The sequence below is a fragment of the Chlorella variabilis genome (genome assembly GCF_000147415.1).
Source record: "Chlorella variabilis unplaced genomic scaffold CHLNCscaffold_15, whole genome shotgun sequence".
NCBI classification, from domain to species: Eukaryota; Viridiplantae; Chlorophyta; class Trebouxiophyceae; order Chlorellales; family Chlorellaceae; genus Chlorella; species Chlorella variabilis.
The window spans coordinates 966,864-982,446 of NW_005435073.1; the positions used below are offsets into that span (position 1 = coordinate 966,864).

At 70.1% G+C, this 15,583-nt stretch overlaps 6 protein-coding genes across 6 annotated transcripts in view; 3 read left to right on the plus strand and 3 right to left on the minus strand.

Moving 5' to 3' along the window:
* Nucleotides 1-421: 421 nt before the first annotated feature.
* On the plus strand, nucleotides 422-3,042 carry CHLNCDRAFT_136187 (hypothetical protein; the record flags this gene model as incomplete). The annotated part of the gene is made up of 11 exons (XM_005845984.1): nucleotides 422-685; nucleotides 802-898; nucleotides 1,067-1,144; nucleotides 1,308-1,415; nucleotides 1,579-1,695; nucleotides 1,822-1,843; nucleotides 2,043-2,068; nucleotides 2,189-2,303; nucleotides 2,507-2,608; nucleotides 2,711-2,766; nucleotides 2,912-3,042. The coding sequence occupies 11 exons, from the start codon at nucleotides 422-424 to the stop codon at nucleotides 3,040-3,042; spliced, it is 1,116 nt and encodes a 371-aa protein (XP_005846046.1).
* A 241-nt stretch (nucleotides 3,043-3,283) lies between these two features.
* On the minus strand, nucleotides 3,284-4,780 carry MCS (hypothetical protein; the record flags this gene model as incomplete). Its single annotated transcript, XM_005846115.1, has 5 exons — nucleotides 3,284-3,383; nucleotides 3,580-3,735; nucleotides 3,983-4,094; nucleotides 4,366-4,609; nucleotides 4,721-4,780. The coding sequence occupies 5 exons, from the start codon at nucleotides 4,778-4,780 to the stop codon at nucleotides 3,284-3,286; spliced, it is 672 nt and encodes a 223-aa protein (XP_005846177.1).
* A 714-nt stretch (nucleotides 4,781-5,494) lies between these two features.
* On the plus strand, nucleotides 5,495-7,234 carry CHLNCDRAFT_25372 (hypothetical protein; the record flags this gene model as incomplete). The annotated part of the gene is made up of 5 exons (XM_005845985.1): nucleotides 5,495-5,746; nucleotides 5,974-6,075; nucleotides 6,340-6,533; nucleotides 6,740-6,877; nucleotides 7,027-7,234. Coding segments are annotated over 5 exons (894 nt in total), but the record flags the coding sequence as incomplete, so codon positions are not given.
* A 435-nt stretch (nucleotides 7,235-7,669) lies between these two features.
* On the minus strand, nucleotides 7,670-8,841 carry CHLNCDRAFT_136190 (hypothetical protein; the record flags this gene model as incomplete). The annotated part of the gene is made up of 4 exons (XM_005846116.1): nucleotides 7,670-7,734; nucleotides 7,876-7,957; nucleotides 8,113-8,559; nucleotides 8,824-8,841. The coding sequence occupies 4 exons, from the start codon at nucleotides 8,839-8,841 to the stop codon at nucleotides 7,670-7,672; spliced, it is 612 nt and encodes a 203-aa protein (XP_005846178.1).
* A 273-nt stretch (nucleotides 8,842-9,114) lies between these two features.
* On the plus strand, nucleotides 9,115-14,724 carry CHLNCDRAFT_136191 (hypothetical protein; the record flags this gene model as incomplete). The annotated part of the gene is made up of 14 exons (XM_005845986.1): nucleotides 9,115-9,447; nucleotides 9,665-9,756; nucleotides 10,047-10,096; nucleotides 10,266-10,594; nucleotides 10,754-10,864; nucleotides 11,012-11,117; nucleotides 11,322-11,434; nucleotides 11,692-11,883; nucleotides 12,130-12,192; nucleotides 12,335-12,430; nucleotides 12,649-12,909; nucleotides 13,091-13,684; nucleotides 13,839-13,971; nucleotides 14,114-14,724. The coding sequence occupies 14 exons, from the start codon at nucleotides 9,115-9,117 to the stop codon at nucleotides 14,722-14,724; spliced, it is 3,084 nt and encodes a 1,027-aa protein (XP_005846048.1).
* A 414-nt stretch (nucleotides 14,725-15,138) lies between these two features.
* CHLNCDRAFT_136192 (hypothetical protein) overlaps nucleotides 15,139-15,583 on the minus strand; it is a gene marked incomplete at both ends in the record, with an annotated part of 6,382 nt that continues 5,937 nt past the window's right edge. The window contains 2 exons of the mRNA XM_005846117.1: nucleotides 15,139-15,304; nucleotides 15,483-15,556. Coding sequence (XP_005846179.1) covers nucleotides 15,139-15,304; nucleotides 15,483-15,556 — 240 coding nt within the window. The remainder of the gene's footprint in view (nucleotides 15,305-15,482; nucleotides 15,557-15,583) is intronic.

Consider the following 15,583-nt stretch of genomic DNA (forward strand, 5'->3'; position numbering starts at 1 on the left):
CTGCACACTGCGGCGCGCATGCAGAGCGGCGCGCTGGAGAAGCGCGGCGGGCAGGCGCCGCTGCAGGAGCGCATCGCTGACGCCATCACCGCGGCGGCAGCGGGCGAGGACCTGCTGAGCAGCGCGGAGATGAGCAGCAGCATTTGATGGCCCCACTCCCCTGGCGGGCAGTACGCCGGCGGCGGCAGGCTTCGAGTGAAGCTTCGGGTCCAAACTGGGCTGTCCGATTCACAGGGTTTGATTTCATGTTTCGTGACTTGTCCATCCTTTAAAAATCGTAAGCACAGTACATGTGTACTTCAAGGTTGATCCTCGGCCTCAAAACCCAAAGCCGTTTCCTCCTCTTGTGGACTGCTCGACCCTCCAAAGGTTGAAGACAGGCAGTAGGCTTGCTGCGCCACCTACCCCAAAGGGTTCGAGCATGTCGACCTTCCAGCCGCACCAGCCCCTGCACTTCACGGCCGGGCTCACCCTGCTCCAGCGTGTCGCGGCGTGGCTGGGCTGGGTGGCAGCCAGCGGGCTGCTGCTGTGGAGGCAGCGGGCCCAGGCGCCCGGCACGCCTCGCCTGGCGGCCGCCGCGCCGCTCTTGGCGGCCAACCTCATCGTGCCATTACTGTTTGGAGGGGACGAGGTGGTGACCTGCTTCATAGTCGCCATCTTTACTTCCATGATCGCAAACCTCAAGGTGCGGGGGGGCATGCAGGCGCCGCACCGGCAGCGGGGGAGGCGAGCGGGCACCTGCCACCCATGGGAAACCAAGGTTGCGCCGGGCTTGCCCCAACCATCCGCCTCCGCATGCAGGTGCTCGGCTGGGTGCTCAATCGCGGCTGCCTGCGCCGCCCCCTCACTCCCGCCCAGTTCCTGGCCGTGTATGCACTGCCCATCATCCCCGCCGAAGGTGGGCTGGATGGCTCACCCAGCTATGTGTGTGCATTGCCATTTGCATTCCCGCGCCCCCGCCCCCCCGGGCTCGGCGCCAACCCTCCCACTCTCTCCCCACGCCGTGCATGCGCAGCACCTGAACCCATCCCTCCTGCCGAGAGCAGCACCAGCACATCTGCCACAGAGCAGGCTGCGGAGCGCGAGGCGGCGGCCTCCCAGGCCAAGGCAAGGCGCAAGGGGCGCACCCACGAGACCTACTCTGGTGAGGGGCCAGCGCAGGGAAGGTTGGGGGATGCACAGACCCAATCAGGCGAGGGGCACGCACCCAGTCTGGGGGGCCAGCTGCTGCTGCTGGTCGGCGCCATTGGCAACCCGTCCTGCGGCTACTGAACAGCCTGCCTGCCCCATTGAGCTGTGCTGTGCAGCGGGCATACACTTTTGGCGATTCGTGCGCAAGCTCGTGCTGCTGGCGGGCGTGGTGTGGGTGCTGGCGACGTATCGCCTGCCCCCCATTCCCCAGCTGCTGGTCCAGAGTGAGCCAGCCCTGCCGGTCTGCCCTGGCGCCTTGGCTGTTGTGCAAGGCTGGCACCATGCCTAGCCCTGCAGCCATGTGTCCTCCGGAGGGGATCCCCGTGCAGCGCTCGCCACCTCTCCCCGCACCTTTTACCCCCGCTTGTGCCCCAACACCCCATGCAGCCCTGTCGATGTACCTTGTGCTATCCATCAGCTGCGACGGCCTGGCGGCGCTGGTCAGCACCGCGCTGCGCCTGCCCATCTCCCCACATTTTGACAGCCCCTACGGCTGCACCTCAGGTGCCCTCCCCGCCTCTCTCGAGCACATGCCAGCCTGGGCGATGGATGTGGTGCCGCTCACGCGCTCCGGCTCAACCAGCCATGCCGTATCCCTCACGCAGTGACCTTTACCCCTTTGTGGTGCAGTGGCAGACTTCTGGAACAGAAGGTGGGCTGTTTGGCCTGGTGCGGTGCAGGGTGTGAGCGTGTGTACGAGCAGCTTTGCGCTACAGCTATGCTGCCATGGCCTGCCGCACGCTCCGCACTGCATGGCAGAACATGCTGCTTTCCATCTGAATCCAGCGCGCTGCCCCTTTTGGAATAATGGCAAGCAGGTGGAACCAGATCATGTCCAACTGCCTCCGCAGCTGCGTGTACAATCCAATCATGGAAGGTGCGGCTGGCTGGCCCAGGGTCACTGCGCTGCCCCCTGCTCCCAATGGCGAGATGCCCCACTTTGCCGGAAATGCACAGCGCGCTGCCAGACTGAAACATCTGGTCCACGCATGCGCAGGCCGGCTGGTGCACCGCCCCGGCGAGCCTGGCCCCGCCTTCAGCCGCGCCCGGCGCATGGTGGCAGTGCTGGCCTCCTTTCTTGTCAGCGGCCTGGTGCATGAGGGCCTCTACTGGTGAGCCGGGCGGGGCACGCCTGTGCTGGCTGCATCGGCGGGCAGCTCCTCCACCATGGGAGGGTGACCCCCCCAAGGCCCAGGCGCATTGCCAGCATGTCTGGTGCACACCCATGGTGCGAGATAGGCTAGCTTGTGGCAGGGGCCGCTGTGCCTGCTCCCCTCCCTCAGCGCCCTGCCCTGCCAGCCGCCACTCACTGCAGGTACTACACCGGCCGCTTCACACCGCACCTTCTCTGGCTCTGGCACTTTGTGCTGTGGGGCCTGATCATTGTGGGGGAGAATGTCGGCCGCCGGGCGCTCAGGTGGGCGGAGGAGCGCCAGCGGGGCGGCACGCAGCTGCTGCGGCGGTCGCCACACGCTGACGAGGCTGGCATCTGTGGCTGCGGCTGCACCCATGGCTGCAGGGATGCAGGGATCGTGGTGCCCCTGTGGGCCGCAACCGCCCTGACGCTCACCCTGTGTGAGCAGCGCAGCCCCGGGGTGCATCGGGCTGCTTTTGCTTGCTTGCTTGAATCTTGAACCCCAGGCCGCTGGGCATCAAGCCCTTCTGCGGGGCACGTAAGGAGGCCAAGCTGACCTGGCGTCCGTCCACCCCCACGGTGCAGTGCATGCCATGGTCGGCCTGTTTTGGTTCCCGCCCCTGAACCAGGCCGGCATCATGCAGCTAGGGACGGCCAACCTGTACAGCGGGTGGCAGGGTGCTAAGGCAGCGGCGCTGCGTGCATGGGGCGCCTGAACCGTGGGCCATGAGGGTCGGGGAGTCTGGAGGCGGCGCCAGTGCCGAGGGGCTGTCAGGGAGCGGCAGCGCGGAGGGAGCACCAGCGCCGGGCAGCTCACGCAGCGCTGCTTTGAGTATCGCATCGTGGCGCAAGTCCTGTTGCATAGTTTATGTATTTGAGTTACAAATGATATGGTCCGAGTCAGACGGAGAGAGCCCACAACAGAATCAGATGGCGGCCGTGGCGCTGGCCCTGCGTTCACTGCCTCAGCAGCATGACCACGGCGTGGCAGGCGATGCTGCGGTTCTCCCCCAGGCTGTCCACCTTCTCGTGAGTCTTGGCCTTGATGTTCACCACGCTGCGGCAGGGCACGGGGCAGGGCAGGGCACGGGCAGGGGGGGACAGCAGCGTGACATAGGATTGCATGGCGGGTGGGAGGGCGGGGTGCGCGCTGGTCGCAGCGCGGAAAACGCATATGTGTGCAGCGCGTGCGAGAGTGGCCTGCCCCCCACCCCACCCCAGCCCGGCCCAGCCCGGCCCACAGCCCAGCCCACCTGGGGTGCGCGCCCAGCATCTGGCACAGGTTGTCGCGGATGGCCTCCTTGTGGGGCGACATCTTGGGGCGCTGCGCGATGATGGTGCAGTCGATGTTGCCGACCGCGTAGCCGCGCTCGCCCATCAGCCGCACCGCCTCCCGCAGGAAGATGTCGCTGCGGGATGGAGTGTGGTGTGGGGTGGGGTGGGGAGGGGGGCGAAGGCCAGGTGTTGGCGACGATCTGGCCTGGCCTCCTGTTGGCAGCACGCCCCTCACAGCTGAAGGCGCGGGGGCGGTGTGCTGGCGCAGAGCAGGGAGTGGGGAGCGGCGGCGCGGCGGCTCTGTTTCTTCTCCCGCACAGCCCCAGCCTGCCCGGCGGCCTGCGCACGGCCCAGGCTGCGCGTGGCGCCCCCTCCCCCCACCTGCGGGCGCCCTTCCACTTGGGGTCGGTGTCGGGGAACAGCTGGCCGATGTCTGGCAGGCAGAGGGCGCCCAGGATGGCGTCCACCACCGTGTGCAGCAGCACGTCGCCGTCTACAGGGCGGGGCGGGCGGGGCAAGGCAGGGCAAGAGCGGCGGCCGTCGGCTGGCTGCCGGTTGGGGGCAGTGCGCGTGTCTGGCAGGCTGCTGCTGCCCGGACTAAAAACTCGCGCCGGCGGCACATGCGTCGGCAGCGGGGTGACCGGGTGCGAGCAGCCTGCCCACGAGCAGGGGTGCAGGCTGGCCAGGAGCACCGCACAGGTGATCCGGGTAGCCGGCCGCTTGTAGTTTGGATGCAGCATCGCCAGGCCCAGCCACCCACCCACCTGAGTGCGCCACGCAGCCGCGGTCGTGTGGGATCTCCACCCCGCCCACGATCAGCGGGTAGCCCGGCTCCAGGCGGTGCAGGTCCCAGCCGTGGCCCACGCGGAAGGGCAGCACGGGGGCCTCTGGCGGCGCCGCCGCTGCCACCGCCGCCGCCGACAAGCGCAGCACTCGGCCTGGGCGGCTGGGACGCTGCTGCTGCTGCTGGGAGGCTGCTAGGCTGCTGCTGCCGGGGCTGCTGCGGGCCTGAGGGCAGCAGAGCGGCAGTGGGCAGCGGGTGGGACTCGGCTGAGCGTGACTTGGGGGCGCGTGGGGGCTTCGCTGCTTGACTACAGCAGCCACAAGCCCACCACCCACCTTGGGAGGCCTGGTGGCGGGCGTAAAGGCCGCTGTGGGCATTCCACAAGCGTGCTGCATTGTGCCACTGCCGCTTGCTGCAAGACCCTGAGACACCAGACACAAAAGCCAGGCAATTGCGATCGCGGCAGACAGAAGGATGGGCTGCCATCATATCATCTCGGCTTGCTGGAAGGGACAGCCCCATGCAAGCCTCAAGCTTGGTGTCGGCAGGCCTTCAGATCATAGCACCAGGCCTCTGCGTGCCGCTGTCATCGGTCTGCAGCCTGCGATCGCCCCTGCAGTGGCCTCCGCCACCCAACCCCTCCTCCAGGGAGCTTGCAGCCAGCCCAGCCGCATGCACGTGACGCCCATCGGCAGGGTACTTGGCTGCAAAGCCTGCAGCGCTGCGGGAGTGGTGCGGCTGTTGAACAGGGCCCGCGCTACGCTCCCCCTGGCCCGCCGGCCACAGCACAGTGCCCAGGGCAGGGCCATACTGGCCGTCAGGGTGAGGAATACTCGCCGGCCCACAAGGGGCTGCCGCCGGTGCCCGCCTCCCTCCCTCCGCCTCAGTCGCTGCGTTACGTGCGTGACGCACCACAACGATGTGCAACCCACCTGCAGGCCTACCAAGACGCACCCAGCAGCCCCTGGCCGCAGCAGCAGCAGCACGCAGCAGCACCCAGCACCGGCGCACCCCCAGCGGGCGCCAGCGCCGACGGCGTCGGCGGCGTGCCGGCGGCCACCGCCTGGCAGCAGCACGCGGCGGCGGGCCCGCGGCGGCGTGTGGCCGCGTACAGGGGCCTGTCTGCCGCCCAGTTCCAGCACCCCCTGGACCAGCAGAACACGGCGCTGCTCAGGGTGCTGCCCGGGCTGGAGCTGGTGGCCCGCAACCTGATGGGGCCGGTGGCCGAGCAGGTGCTGCTGCTGGAAAACATCGGCACCTCCATCAAGGCGGGCCCCGACCAGCTGCCCAGCCTGCACCGCCTGCTCACCGAGGCCGCCGCCATGCTCCAGATGGAGGCTCCCGACCTGTATGTGCGGCAGGTGAGGAGCCGGGCCAGGCAGGCAGGCGGGTGAGCAGCGTGCAGAGGACACATGCGCGTGCGGGCTGGGGCCCTGGGGTGCTTGCCCTGCCCTGGAGTTGTGGCCTCGGGCGCATGGGTGCACTGCATGCCGCCGCTTCAGCCTCAGCACCGCTTCAACCTCAGGGCCATCCATCCGCCTGCTTGCCTGCCCCCCTGGTTCCCTCCCCGCCGCCGCCCCGCGTTCAGAACCCTTTGCCCAATGCTTACACTCTGGCCATTGCGGGGCGCACTCCTTTCATCGTGGTGCACACCGCGCTGCTGGAGCTGCTGACGCCGGCGGAGGTGCAGGTGGGCGGTGGCTGCGGGGGCGCCGCCGGCTGCCCGCAGCCCGGCTTGCCGACTGCCCCGGTGTCCGGGCTGGATGCCCACGGCCCCTTGTTTGTGGGTGAACTTGGTGGTTGGCGGCTTTGCGCATTCCATGCAGCCTGTCCGCTTCCGGGCGTGGCCCCATGTCCCGCTCCCCGCTTCCGAACACCTGCCGCATACACGCACACACGCATGCATGCACGCGTGCACGCCCACCACGCGCATGCCTGGCCCCACGCCCTGCAGGCGGTGCTGGCCCACGAGCTGGGCCACCTCAAGTGCGACCACGGCGTGTGGCTCACCGCGGCCAACGTTCTGGCCCTGGGCACCGTCAGCCTGCTGCCGGTGGTGTCGTCGGCGGTGGAGGAGGGGCTCCTGCGCTGGCTGCGGGCCGCGGAGCTGACGTGCGACCGAGCCGCGCTGCTGGTGGCGCAAGACAGGTGTGGGGGCAGGGGCGGGTGGGGGCGATGTGTGTGTGTGTTGGGGAGGCACGACGCGGTTGGTGGGCTGTGTGGCAGTGGCAGGGGCCTGCCAGGCCGGCTCGCCTGCCAGGCGCGGGCCCCGTCCCGGCAGCCCGCTCTCCACTGCACACACAACGCACAGCGCCCGCCCACCGCGGCTGCCTCCCCCTTGCTTGGCTCTGCAGCAAGGTGGTGGTGTCGGCGCTGATGAAGCTGGCGGGCGGGTCGCCGTCGCTGGCTGGGGAGCTCAACATCGACGCCTTCCTGCGCCAGGCGCGCAGCTACGACGAGGCCACCGCCTCCCCCGTGGGCTGGTACCTGCGGTAAGCAGCTGGTACTGCTGTGCAGCTGGCTGCGTCGATGCCCTCGACAGGGAGCCCCAAAGCCTGGTTGGGGGTTTGGGGTGAAAGCCTGGGGCCTCGCGCGCTCACATTGCCTGTCCCGGCGCTGCCGTGTGCCGCCGCTCCCGCAGGAATGCGCAGACGCGGGCGCTGTCCCACCCGCTGCCGGTGATGCGGGCCCGCGAGATCGACCGCTGGGCTCAGTCGGAGCAGTTCCGGGCGCTCCTGGCGGCCAACCAGCAGCCCGCAGGCGGCACCAGCAGCGGCAGCACCCAGCAGAGGCCTGCCCAGCGGAAGCCTGTGCAGTCAGGCGGCACGCGCATCATCCCAGTGCAGTAGCATGCTTCGCCAGGCGAGCGGGGCATGCCGGCAGGCCGGTCACGGCGCCAGTTTTGACTGAAGACAACTTATACACAGCAATGATTGAATCCATCCTCGCTTCTTCCTATTCGGCTCCATGCTACTGTACACTAGCAGGGCTCCTATCGTGCCCTTGATTATGATATGCTGCAGTCCTTTCAGAATCTAATTTCCACAGCTTGGAGAACAATGCATGAAATGTGCAGCGGCTGCTGCCACCAAAATTCTTGTATCGAGCATGAAACAAAATTGCTTGGCCAGAATCAGTGCGACAGAGAGGAAATACCAATGACAAGATGGCTCAAGTCGCGAAGTATATCACAACAGGCAAGCAATGAATATAATATTGATACACGTACAGGGATGCGAGAGTACAGGCCAGGGCCAGGCAGCAAACGCGGGGCCACCTGCAAGCTACCAAGCCGAGAGGGGCACGGCAGCAAGCACCGCTATCCGCAGCACCACCTCGTGTGGCAGCGCTGCAAGCATGGCAGCCTGCAAACTGCCAGAAGCTGTGGCTTCGGCGCCAGCTGCTGCAGCTGCGGCTTCAGAACGTGGGAGGCTGTCTGTCGGATCAGGAGGAGGCGGCAGGGCATCAGCTGTGCCCAAGCCTCGCCGACTGCGATGAGCGCTGCCCAGCAGCGCCCTCACGGCTGCCCCGTAGCTGGCTGGCCAGTGGGGCACCAGGGCAGAGGGGCAGGCCTGCAGCAGGGCGAGATGGGGGGCCCAACACTGAGTAAGTGAGTGGGGTAGCAGGTGGCAAGGATTCGGGCCGATGCCTCGACCAGCACACATAGCTGGGAGATGGTAGGCACAGGCACAGGCAGCCATGGATTCATGCAATGCTGGTGACACACCTGAGAAGCCACCAGCAAGCTGGCCACCCGGTCTCTTGCTGCTGCCGGGCAGTGCTCCAGCAGAGACGAGAAGGCCCGGGGCCGCCGCACTGCCGCGCCGAAAGCCAGCAGAGCGGCCAGCGCTTCGACATGCCCCAACGCCACGGCCGTCTCGAGCGCAGTTGCTCCACGAAGCCGGCTGTAGAACCGGCTCGGCTTCTTGCCATCGGTCAGCTCTATGCCGCAGGCATCCAGCAGCATGTGCAGGTGGAATGTGCTCTGGCTGCCATCCAGCTCGGCGGTCGGACAAGCTCCGGCGAGCAGCGCGGACGCCACCGCAGCGCGGGTGTTGACCAGCGCCGCAGCGTGCAGCACCGTCAGGCCGTTTGGCGCTCTCTTGCACAGGTGGCTGCCAGCCTCTGGCGGCCCTCCTGGCTGTGCTGCAGGCGTCACGCGCTGCAAGAGCACCTGCTCGCAACAGTGCAGGCAGGTTGGCTCACAAGGGGAGCAGCGCATTCTGCATGTGCTGGGCAGCGTGCCATCGATGGTGGATTGGCATTGCGCTCGCTGCAAGTAATCATGAGGTAGCAGCAGGAAGAAGGTCGGCCCAGCGTGTGGCCAAATTGCCGTGCTCGCGCATTGCCCAGGCGGTGTGCTCTGGGCTCTGAGCCGCTGACTCCTCCCCTCGTGGCGACCGCACAAGGCGGCCGCTCACCCCCCATCCCAGCCCACTCCAGACTTCGCCTGCATCGCTGCCCAGGCGTTGCTGGTGACGAAACCCACACCCCAATCGAGCTGTCGCAGGTCGGTGGGGGCCGCATGCAGGCTCTCAGTCTGCCCTCAGCGTTGGGCCACAAACCCGGCGAGCTGTGGAGGCAGCGAGGACCTCGCCGTAAATGCAGCATGAATGCTGGGAAGCGGGCGCTGAGGCCGGGCGCCGGATGGGGCGCTGATGGCCCAGCAACGGCTCGCCGCCCTGCTCACCCGCCGCCGCCTGCCCCTCGCGTCGCAACTGCAGAAACAATGAGTGCTCCCCAGGCTGGCAATGGCCTGTCTGTCTCCATCCCCATCCCCGGCGCGGCCGCCGCCGAGCAGCCCGGCAGCGCGGCGACGCCCCACCGCTCGCAGACGCCGCGCGACGCCGACGGCGGCCCGCTGCCCAGCGGCCTGCCGCCCGCCAGCCCGGCAGGCATGACGCCACGCGGCTCGGCGCGGCGCGGCGGGGATGCCAGGCGCAGCGTGGACGGCGGCACCCCGCGCCGCAGCATGGACGGCAGCCGCCGCGGCCGTCACACTGTCGAGGTGCCCCAGGGGGCAGAGCAGCATGAGGGCTTGGTAGTCTCCCGCCAGGAGAAGGTGAGCTGGCGCCATGCTGGCGCCATGCTGGCGCAGCTATCGCTGTCCCGCGGCGCTGGTGCCACGCCCATCCCGCTGCGCCGCTGCGTCGCCCCCACAGCCGGCGAGCCGCGGCCGGCGAGCGATGCCCCAGGCTCCCCTCACCACTCCTTCCCCACACAACCCGGCCCGCCTCACCCCCGCCCATGACCCCCGCGCATGCCGCCCCGTGCCGCAGTTTGGCTTCATCAAGTGCACCTCACACGAGGGCCGATACTTCTTTCATGTCAACGACTCTGACGGCGGCGCCGCCTACGGGTCAACCGTCAGGTGTGTGCGCGCGCGTATATGTGTGCGTGCTGGTGATATGTGCATGTGCGTGTGTGCATGTGCATGTGTGTGTGTGCATGTGTATGTGTGTGCATGTGTGTGCGTGTGTGTGTGTGGCCACCCAGAGGTGGTGTGTGTTGGTTGGCACAGGGCGCATCCGCAGGATGCGCCAGCGACGCGGGAGGTTTGAGCGGCGAGGGATGCATCCGCGCCGGCGGCGCGCTGCCCAGTCCTGCCCACCCTCCCGCCCAACCTGCGCCTGCCCCTGCCTGTCCTCCTTCCTCCCGCAGGTTTGTTGGGGCCAAGGATTTGGACCCCCGCAAGGAATGTCGCCTATCATGTGAAGACCCTGGCTGCGGGCTCCCCAGCCGGCGCCGCCGCCAGCCCTGTGGGCCCCGCGGCTGCCGGCCCCGGTCGCCACAGCGCCGCGAGCACTCACCCCGGCCGGCCCTCCACCCCTGAGCACCAGCCTGCGGCAGAGGGCAGCGCGCCTTCGCCCTCTGCGCCAGCCGGCACGCCTGCCGAGGCCCAGGCCGGCCCCGCTGCCACGGCCGCCAATGGCGGCGAGGCGCCCGCAGGTGGCCAGCAGCACCGCATGCCCCAGCAGCAGCCGCAGGGCCAGGGCCACGCTCACACGCCCAGCCAGCCGGTGCCGCGCCGGCAGCAGCAGCAGCAGCACCAGGATGCCTACGGCCGCACCGGGTTCGAGCACTTTGGCCACCACCGCCAGCCCTCCCCCGCCACGCAGCGCGACTGGCGCCTGCCGCAGCGCGAGGCCGCCGAGGCGCAGCAGCAGCAGCAGCAGCAGTCGAGGCGCAGCAGCGCGGCGGCGCTGGCGGTGCGCGAGCTGCCTGCCTGGCTGCCTGGTGTAGGGGTGGATTGGTGGGGCTGCATGGTCGGTGTGTGTGTTCTGCCGCGGCAGGGCCGTGCTGCCCTGGGCCTCCTGGGCCTGCCGGCTTTCAAGCCTTTGCATTCCCCTGCCCCATGCTGCCTGCAGGCCTCAGGATCTGGAGCCCTCTCCGAGTCCGGAGCCTCCACCGCCTCTGCCGCCCCGACAGTCGGCGGCGAGCCCGCCCAGCCCTCGCGCTACCGCGGCACCGTGGCGCAGGTGGCTGCCTGCTGCGGGGCCCGGGCACAGAGTGTGCAGTGTGCAGCGCTGCATGGCAGCTGCCCCGTGTGCTGTGCTGTGCCGTGCTGTGCTGTGCTGTGCTGTGCTGTGCGTGACTCCCCGCCCCTGCCCGGTGCCTGCCGCCAGGTGGCGCGTGCTGGGCGCCACCACCAGATGGACGACGGCCTCCTGCTGTACATCGACGAAGACGGGCAGCAGCAGCAGGCGCGGTACGGTACCTTCCGCCTGGCAGGTGCGCGGCTGGGTGGCGGCGGCGGGCCCGGGGGCGGAGGGGCCAGCGCCCGGCCTGTTGCACAGACGGCGCCGCGGAGGCGGGCAGGCAGGCAGGGAGACACGCACGGCGGTCACGGCGGCTCCTGGCATGTCGTTGCTGCCACCGCTTCCGCACCGCTGCCGCGGCTATGCTTCATTATGCGTGCTGCCGCTGCGCCTGCAGAGGGCACGCCCCGCCTGGAGCCCGGGGATGTGGTTGAGTTTGAGGTGGGGGGCCACCCTGGGGCCGCCTCGGGCCACCGCAAGCTCGCCAACGACGTTCGCTTCCTGTCAAAGGTGAGACGTGGTGTGGGTGTGGCTGCCTGGCTGGCTGGCTGGCTGGATGGATGGATGGATGGGGATGGATGGATGGATGGATGCAGCAGCGGCAGTGGCTGCCGTGGCGGCGGTGGTGTCTGGTCGATCGATTGGCAGCGGCGCCTTGGATGCTCAGCCGCGACCGCCGTCCGCGAGCCTCACCGACTCGGCTAGCCAGCAGCACACGCTCACACGCACTTGCCTGCCCCCGCCCCGCCCCCGCGGCCGGCCTGCAGTCGCTGCAGCCCACGCCGTCATCGGAGGCTGCTCTGGCTGCCAGCGAGGCAGGGGACTCGCTGCGCGGGCGCCAGCTGGGCCGCGTGGCGCTGCTGAAAAAGGAGTTTGGCTTCATCCGACAGGTGGACCGCCCGGGAGACATGTTCTTCCACTTCTCGCAGCTGGATGGCTGGACGGCCGAGGGGGTCAAGGTGTGGCTTGCGCTGCTCGCGCTGCGCACGCTGCGCACGCCGCGCGCGCTGCCGCGGCCAGCCGCCTGCCGGCCCTGCCGTCGCCGACGGCGCCCTCCCCGCGCGAGCCGCTCCCACCCCCCTGCCTCAGTTGGCGTGCCCTGCTCTCACTTCGGTCGCCCTGTGCTGCTCTGCTCTGCTCTTCTCTCACTCCAGTTGCCCTGCCCCTGCCCTGCTCTGACCCTGCGCCACGCCCCGCCTGTGCAGGTGGGGGATGATGTGGAGTTCAACATACGGCGGGACAGGGAGGGGAAGCTGAGCGCGGTACAGGTGAGGGGGCACAGGCGGTACCGCCGGCGCTGCGCACCGCACCAGCCGCTTCCCGCGCTCTGCGGCGCCGCCGTGTGCCTGCGCGTGCCCCTCGTGCCACCCCGCCCCGCCCCGCTGCCTTCTCGCCTGCGCTGCGCCGCAGATCCGCCGCGCGCCGCCCGGGTCGGTTGTGTTTGAGGTGATTGGGGAGGAGCTGCTGCGAGGGGTGGTACTGGAGCGGCCCATCGCCGGCAAGCAGGTGGGAGCCCAGAGGGGGAGTGTATGTGTGTGTGTGTACTGGCTGGGAAGGGCCCAAGCTGCAGCGATAGGCAGCTCCGGGGTGGCGCGGCGCTGGGCAGGCAGCAGCTTGCCACGCACCGCTGGGCAGGAGGACTGCCTGCATCATGTGTTGGCATGCTGGCGTGCTGACGTGCCCTCCCGCTCCCCACCTGTACCACCTTCCTGTACCGCCTGCAGTACATGGGCACCAGCGGCGTGCTGGAGTACAGCACCGCGCCGGCAGAGGGGGAGGGAGGCGGGGAGGCGCCCGCGCCGCCGCCCGGCCTGCTGCCCGGCATGCTCCCGGGCCTGCTGCCGGGCAAGGCGCGCCTGCCCTTCACGCCGCAGGACGTGCAGCAGGGCAGCGGCGCGCTGCGCCAGGGAGATCACGTGACCTTCCGCATCGCCACAAACCTGCAGGCGAGGCGGGGGCGGCGGGCCGGGGGGCGTGCAGCACGCGTGTGGATGCGGGCGCCTGGGTGGGGCATGTTGGGAGCCTGCAGTCGCCTCGAGCTCGCCCTCAGGCTGGGTCTGCCAAGCTTTGGGTGGCTGTCAACTGCTGGGCTGGCCCGATGACGGCGCCCGCTTCCTGCCGCCTGCTCACCCACCAAATGCTGCCGCCTGCGTTGGTTGGGTGCAGGCCGCTAAGGCTGCGGCACTGGCCTCGGTGCCGGGCGCGGCGCAGTACGCTGGGCGGCGCGCGGTGGAGGTGGGCATGGTGCGGTACGGCGGTACGGTGGCGCAGGTGAACCGCGAGCGCCAGTTTGGGTTCATCCTGTACGGCGAGGACCAGCTGCTGGCGGGACCGGCAGCCGCGGCGCCCGCGGCGGCGCCCGCCGCTTCCGGCGACGAGCCCGCTGTGGCGGACAAGGGCGCGGAGGCAGCGGCGCCCGCCGCAGATGGCGCTGCGCCCGCGGCAGACGTCGCCGCGCTCGCAGCAGACGGTGCTGCGCCGGCGGCGGACAGCGCCGCGCCGGCGGCAGAGGTGGCCCCGGCGGCCACGGATGGCGCCGCGCCTGCCACGCCGGCAGCGGAGCAGGCCGCAGAGGGCGAGGTTACGGAGGCGGCGGAGGAGAAGAAGGGCGAGGGTGCGGAGGGCGCCCCTGAGGCCCCGGGCGCCGACGCCGAGGCCGGCGCCGACGGCGATGGGGCCGTGGAGGCGGCGGCGTCAGCCCCTGCCGCCGCCGCGCCTCCGCCTCTGCCCAAGAAGAAGCTGTTCTTCCACTTCAAAGAGGTGGGTGGGGCCAGGCGGCGGGTGGGCGCCAGCAACAACAGCGGCTGGCTGCCGCTGTCATGTTCCTGCGGCGCACGCCGCTCGTTTCGTGGCGCGCTTGCCCCCAGGCCGCCTCCCACACCCAAGGTCGCACCGCCGTACCGCCGTGCTGCAGGTGTCTGGGCAGTACCTGCTGAAGCCGGGCGACGAGGTGGCCTTTGTGCTGCACTCCAACATGAAGAGCGGCGAGCTGAATGCGCAGCGCGTGCGGCGCACCAAGGAGGGGCCGGAGCTGCCGCCCACGCCGGGTGAGGCGCCCGCTGCCGCCGCCGCTAGCCTCCTCGCCCTGCTGTGCTGCTGCCGCCGGCAGAGGCGCACCCCCCCTCGCGTCTGCCGCCGGCCCAGGCGCCGACGCCCGCTTGCTCCGTTCTGCCCCCCACCCCCCTGCAGAGCCCGCGCCGCGCCCCACCTCCTCCCCCGTGCCCGCCGTCAACCCTTACAAGAACCGCTACTCTGGCAACCTCACTCTGGGCAGCCACAAGCAGCCCAAGATTGCCAAGGGGCCCGACGGCACCCGCGGCTTTGAGCTGCCGCGCCCGCACGCCATCATGCCGCCGCTGCCGGGCCTGGAGCCTAAACCGGAGACCGAGCCCGAGGAGGCGGCAGAGGAGGTGGAGGAGGAGCAGGCCGGGGAGGCCCCCGGCCAGGCGGCGGCGCAGCAGGCGCAGGAACCGGCGGCTGCTGCGGCCGCGGCCGCCGCCGCCGCCGCCGCGCTGCGCGGCCCGGCCCCCGCGGCCGCTGCCCCCGCAGCCACGCCTGCGCCCGCCGCCGGCGGCGGGGCGGCGCCCGGCGCCGACCCCTCCTCGCCCTCCTGGCAGGGCAGCACGCCCTTCTCGGCGCTGGCGGCAATGACCCTGGCGGATGCCACGGCGGCTGAGGCGAGCCTCAAGAAGCTGTCGCTGGGGGCGCACCTGAGCGCAGAGGCGCAGGTGTTTGTGCCGCGCGTGCTCAGCAGCGGCGCGCTGGACACCTCGCAGCCCGGCAGCAGCGGCAGCAAGTGAGCGAGCGAGGAGCGGCGGGAGCGGGAGCGGGAGAGCACGGCGGCGGGCGAGTAGAGCGGCGGCCGCCGCTGCCCGCGCACCCCGGCAGCCATTCCCTGCGCGGGCTGCGTGGGCCAGCCCCTGCTGCGGGCTGAGGAGCGTGGGGCGCCTGCCGCTGCTGTCCCCAGCCACCAGCGGCGGCCCCATGCAGCCGAGCCACAACGACTGAGAGTCAAACTACTTTCTTCCTCCATTTTCCCACGTACGCTGCTATTGTAAGCCTCAACCTCTCCAACAGCCGCACAGGCACCTGGCTCAGAAGTGGGCTGCAGCCGCCCTACCAGCGGCCTGCCACGGGGCTTCCACCAATCGGAAAGGCCCCCAGCCAGCCGGCCCTGCAGCAAGCAAGCGCTGTCGCCGCCAGCCGCAGCACCGTCACCGGCCGGCCTTCTTGCGGGCCAGGTACCGCGCCCGTGCCGCCGCCACCGCATCCCCCGTGTTGCGCCGCTCCACCGCCGCCGAGCGCTGCTGCTCCGCCGCCTCTGTGCCGGCGGCCCTGGCCTCGGCCGCGGCGATGGCCGCCTGCCCCGTCTTGCCGCCGCTGCAGAGGGGACACAGGCAGCCAGGATGTGCCAATGCTCAGTCAGGCTGTGCCACGCTCACGCTCTGGGCCGCGGCCGGCGCTCAGCAGCAGCTGCCCGCACACGCCGGGAAGCCTGCACAGCGGCCCACAAGCGCAGTCAACCTGCCAGCATGGGCAGCCCTTCCCTGCCCCCCACCTCAGCCGGTTGACGTCGATGTTCTCCAGGCGCGGGATGATGGCCTGCACCCAGGCCGCCTCCACGGCACACACCTGCGGGCGGCGGCAGCGGCGGCGGCG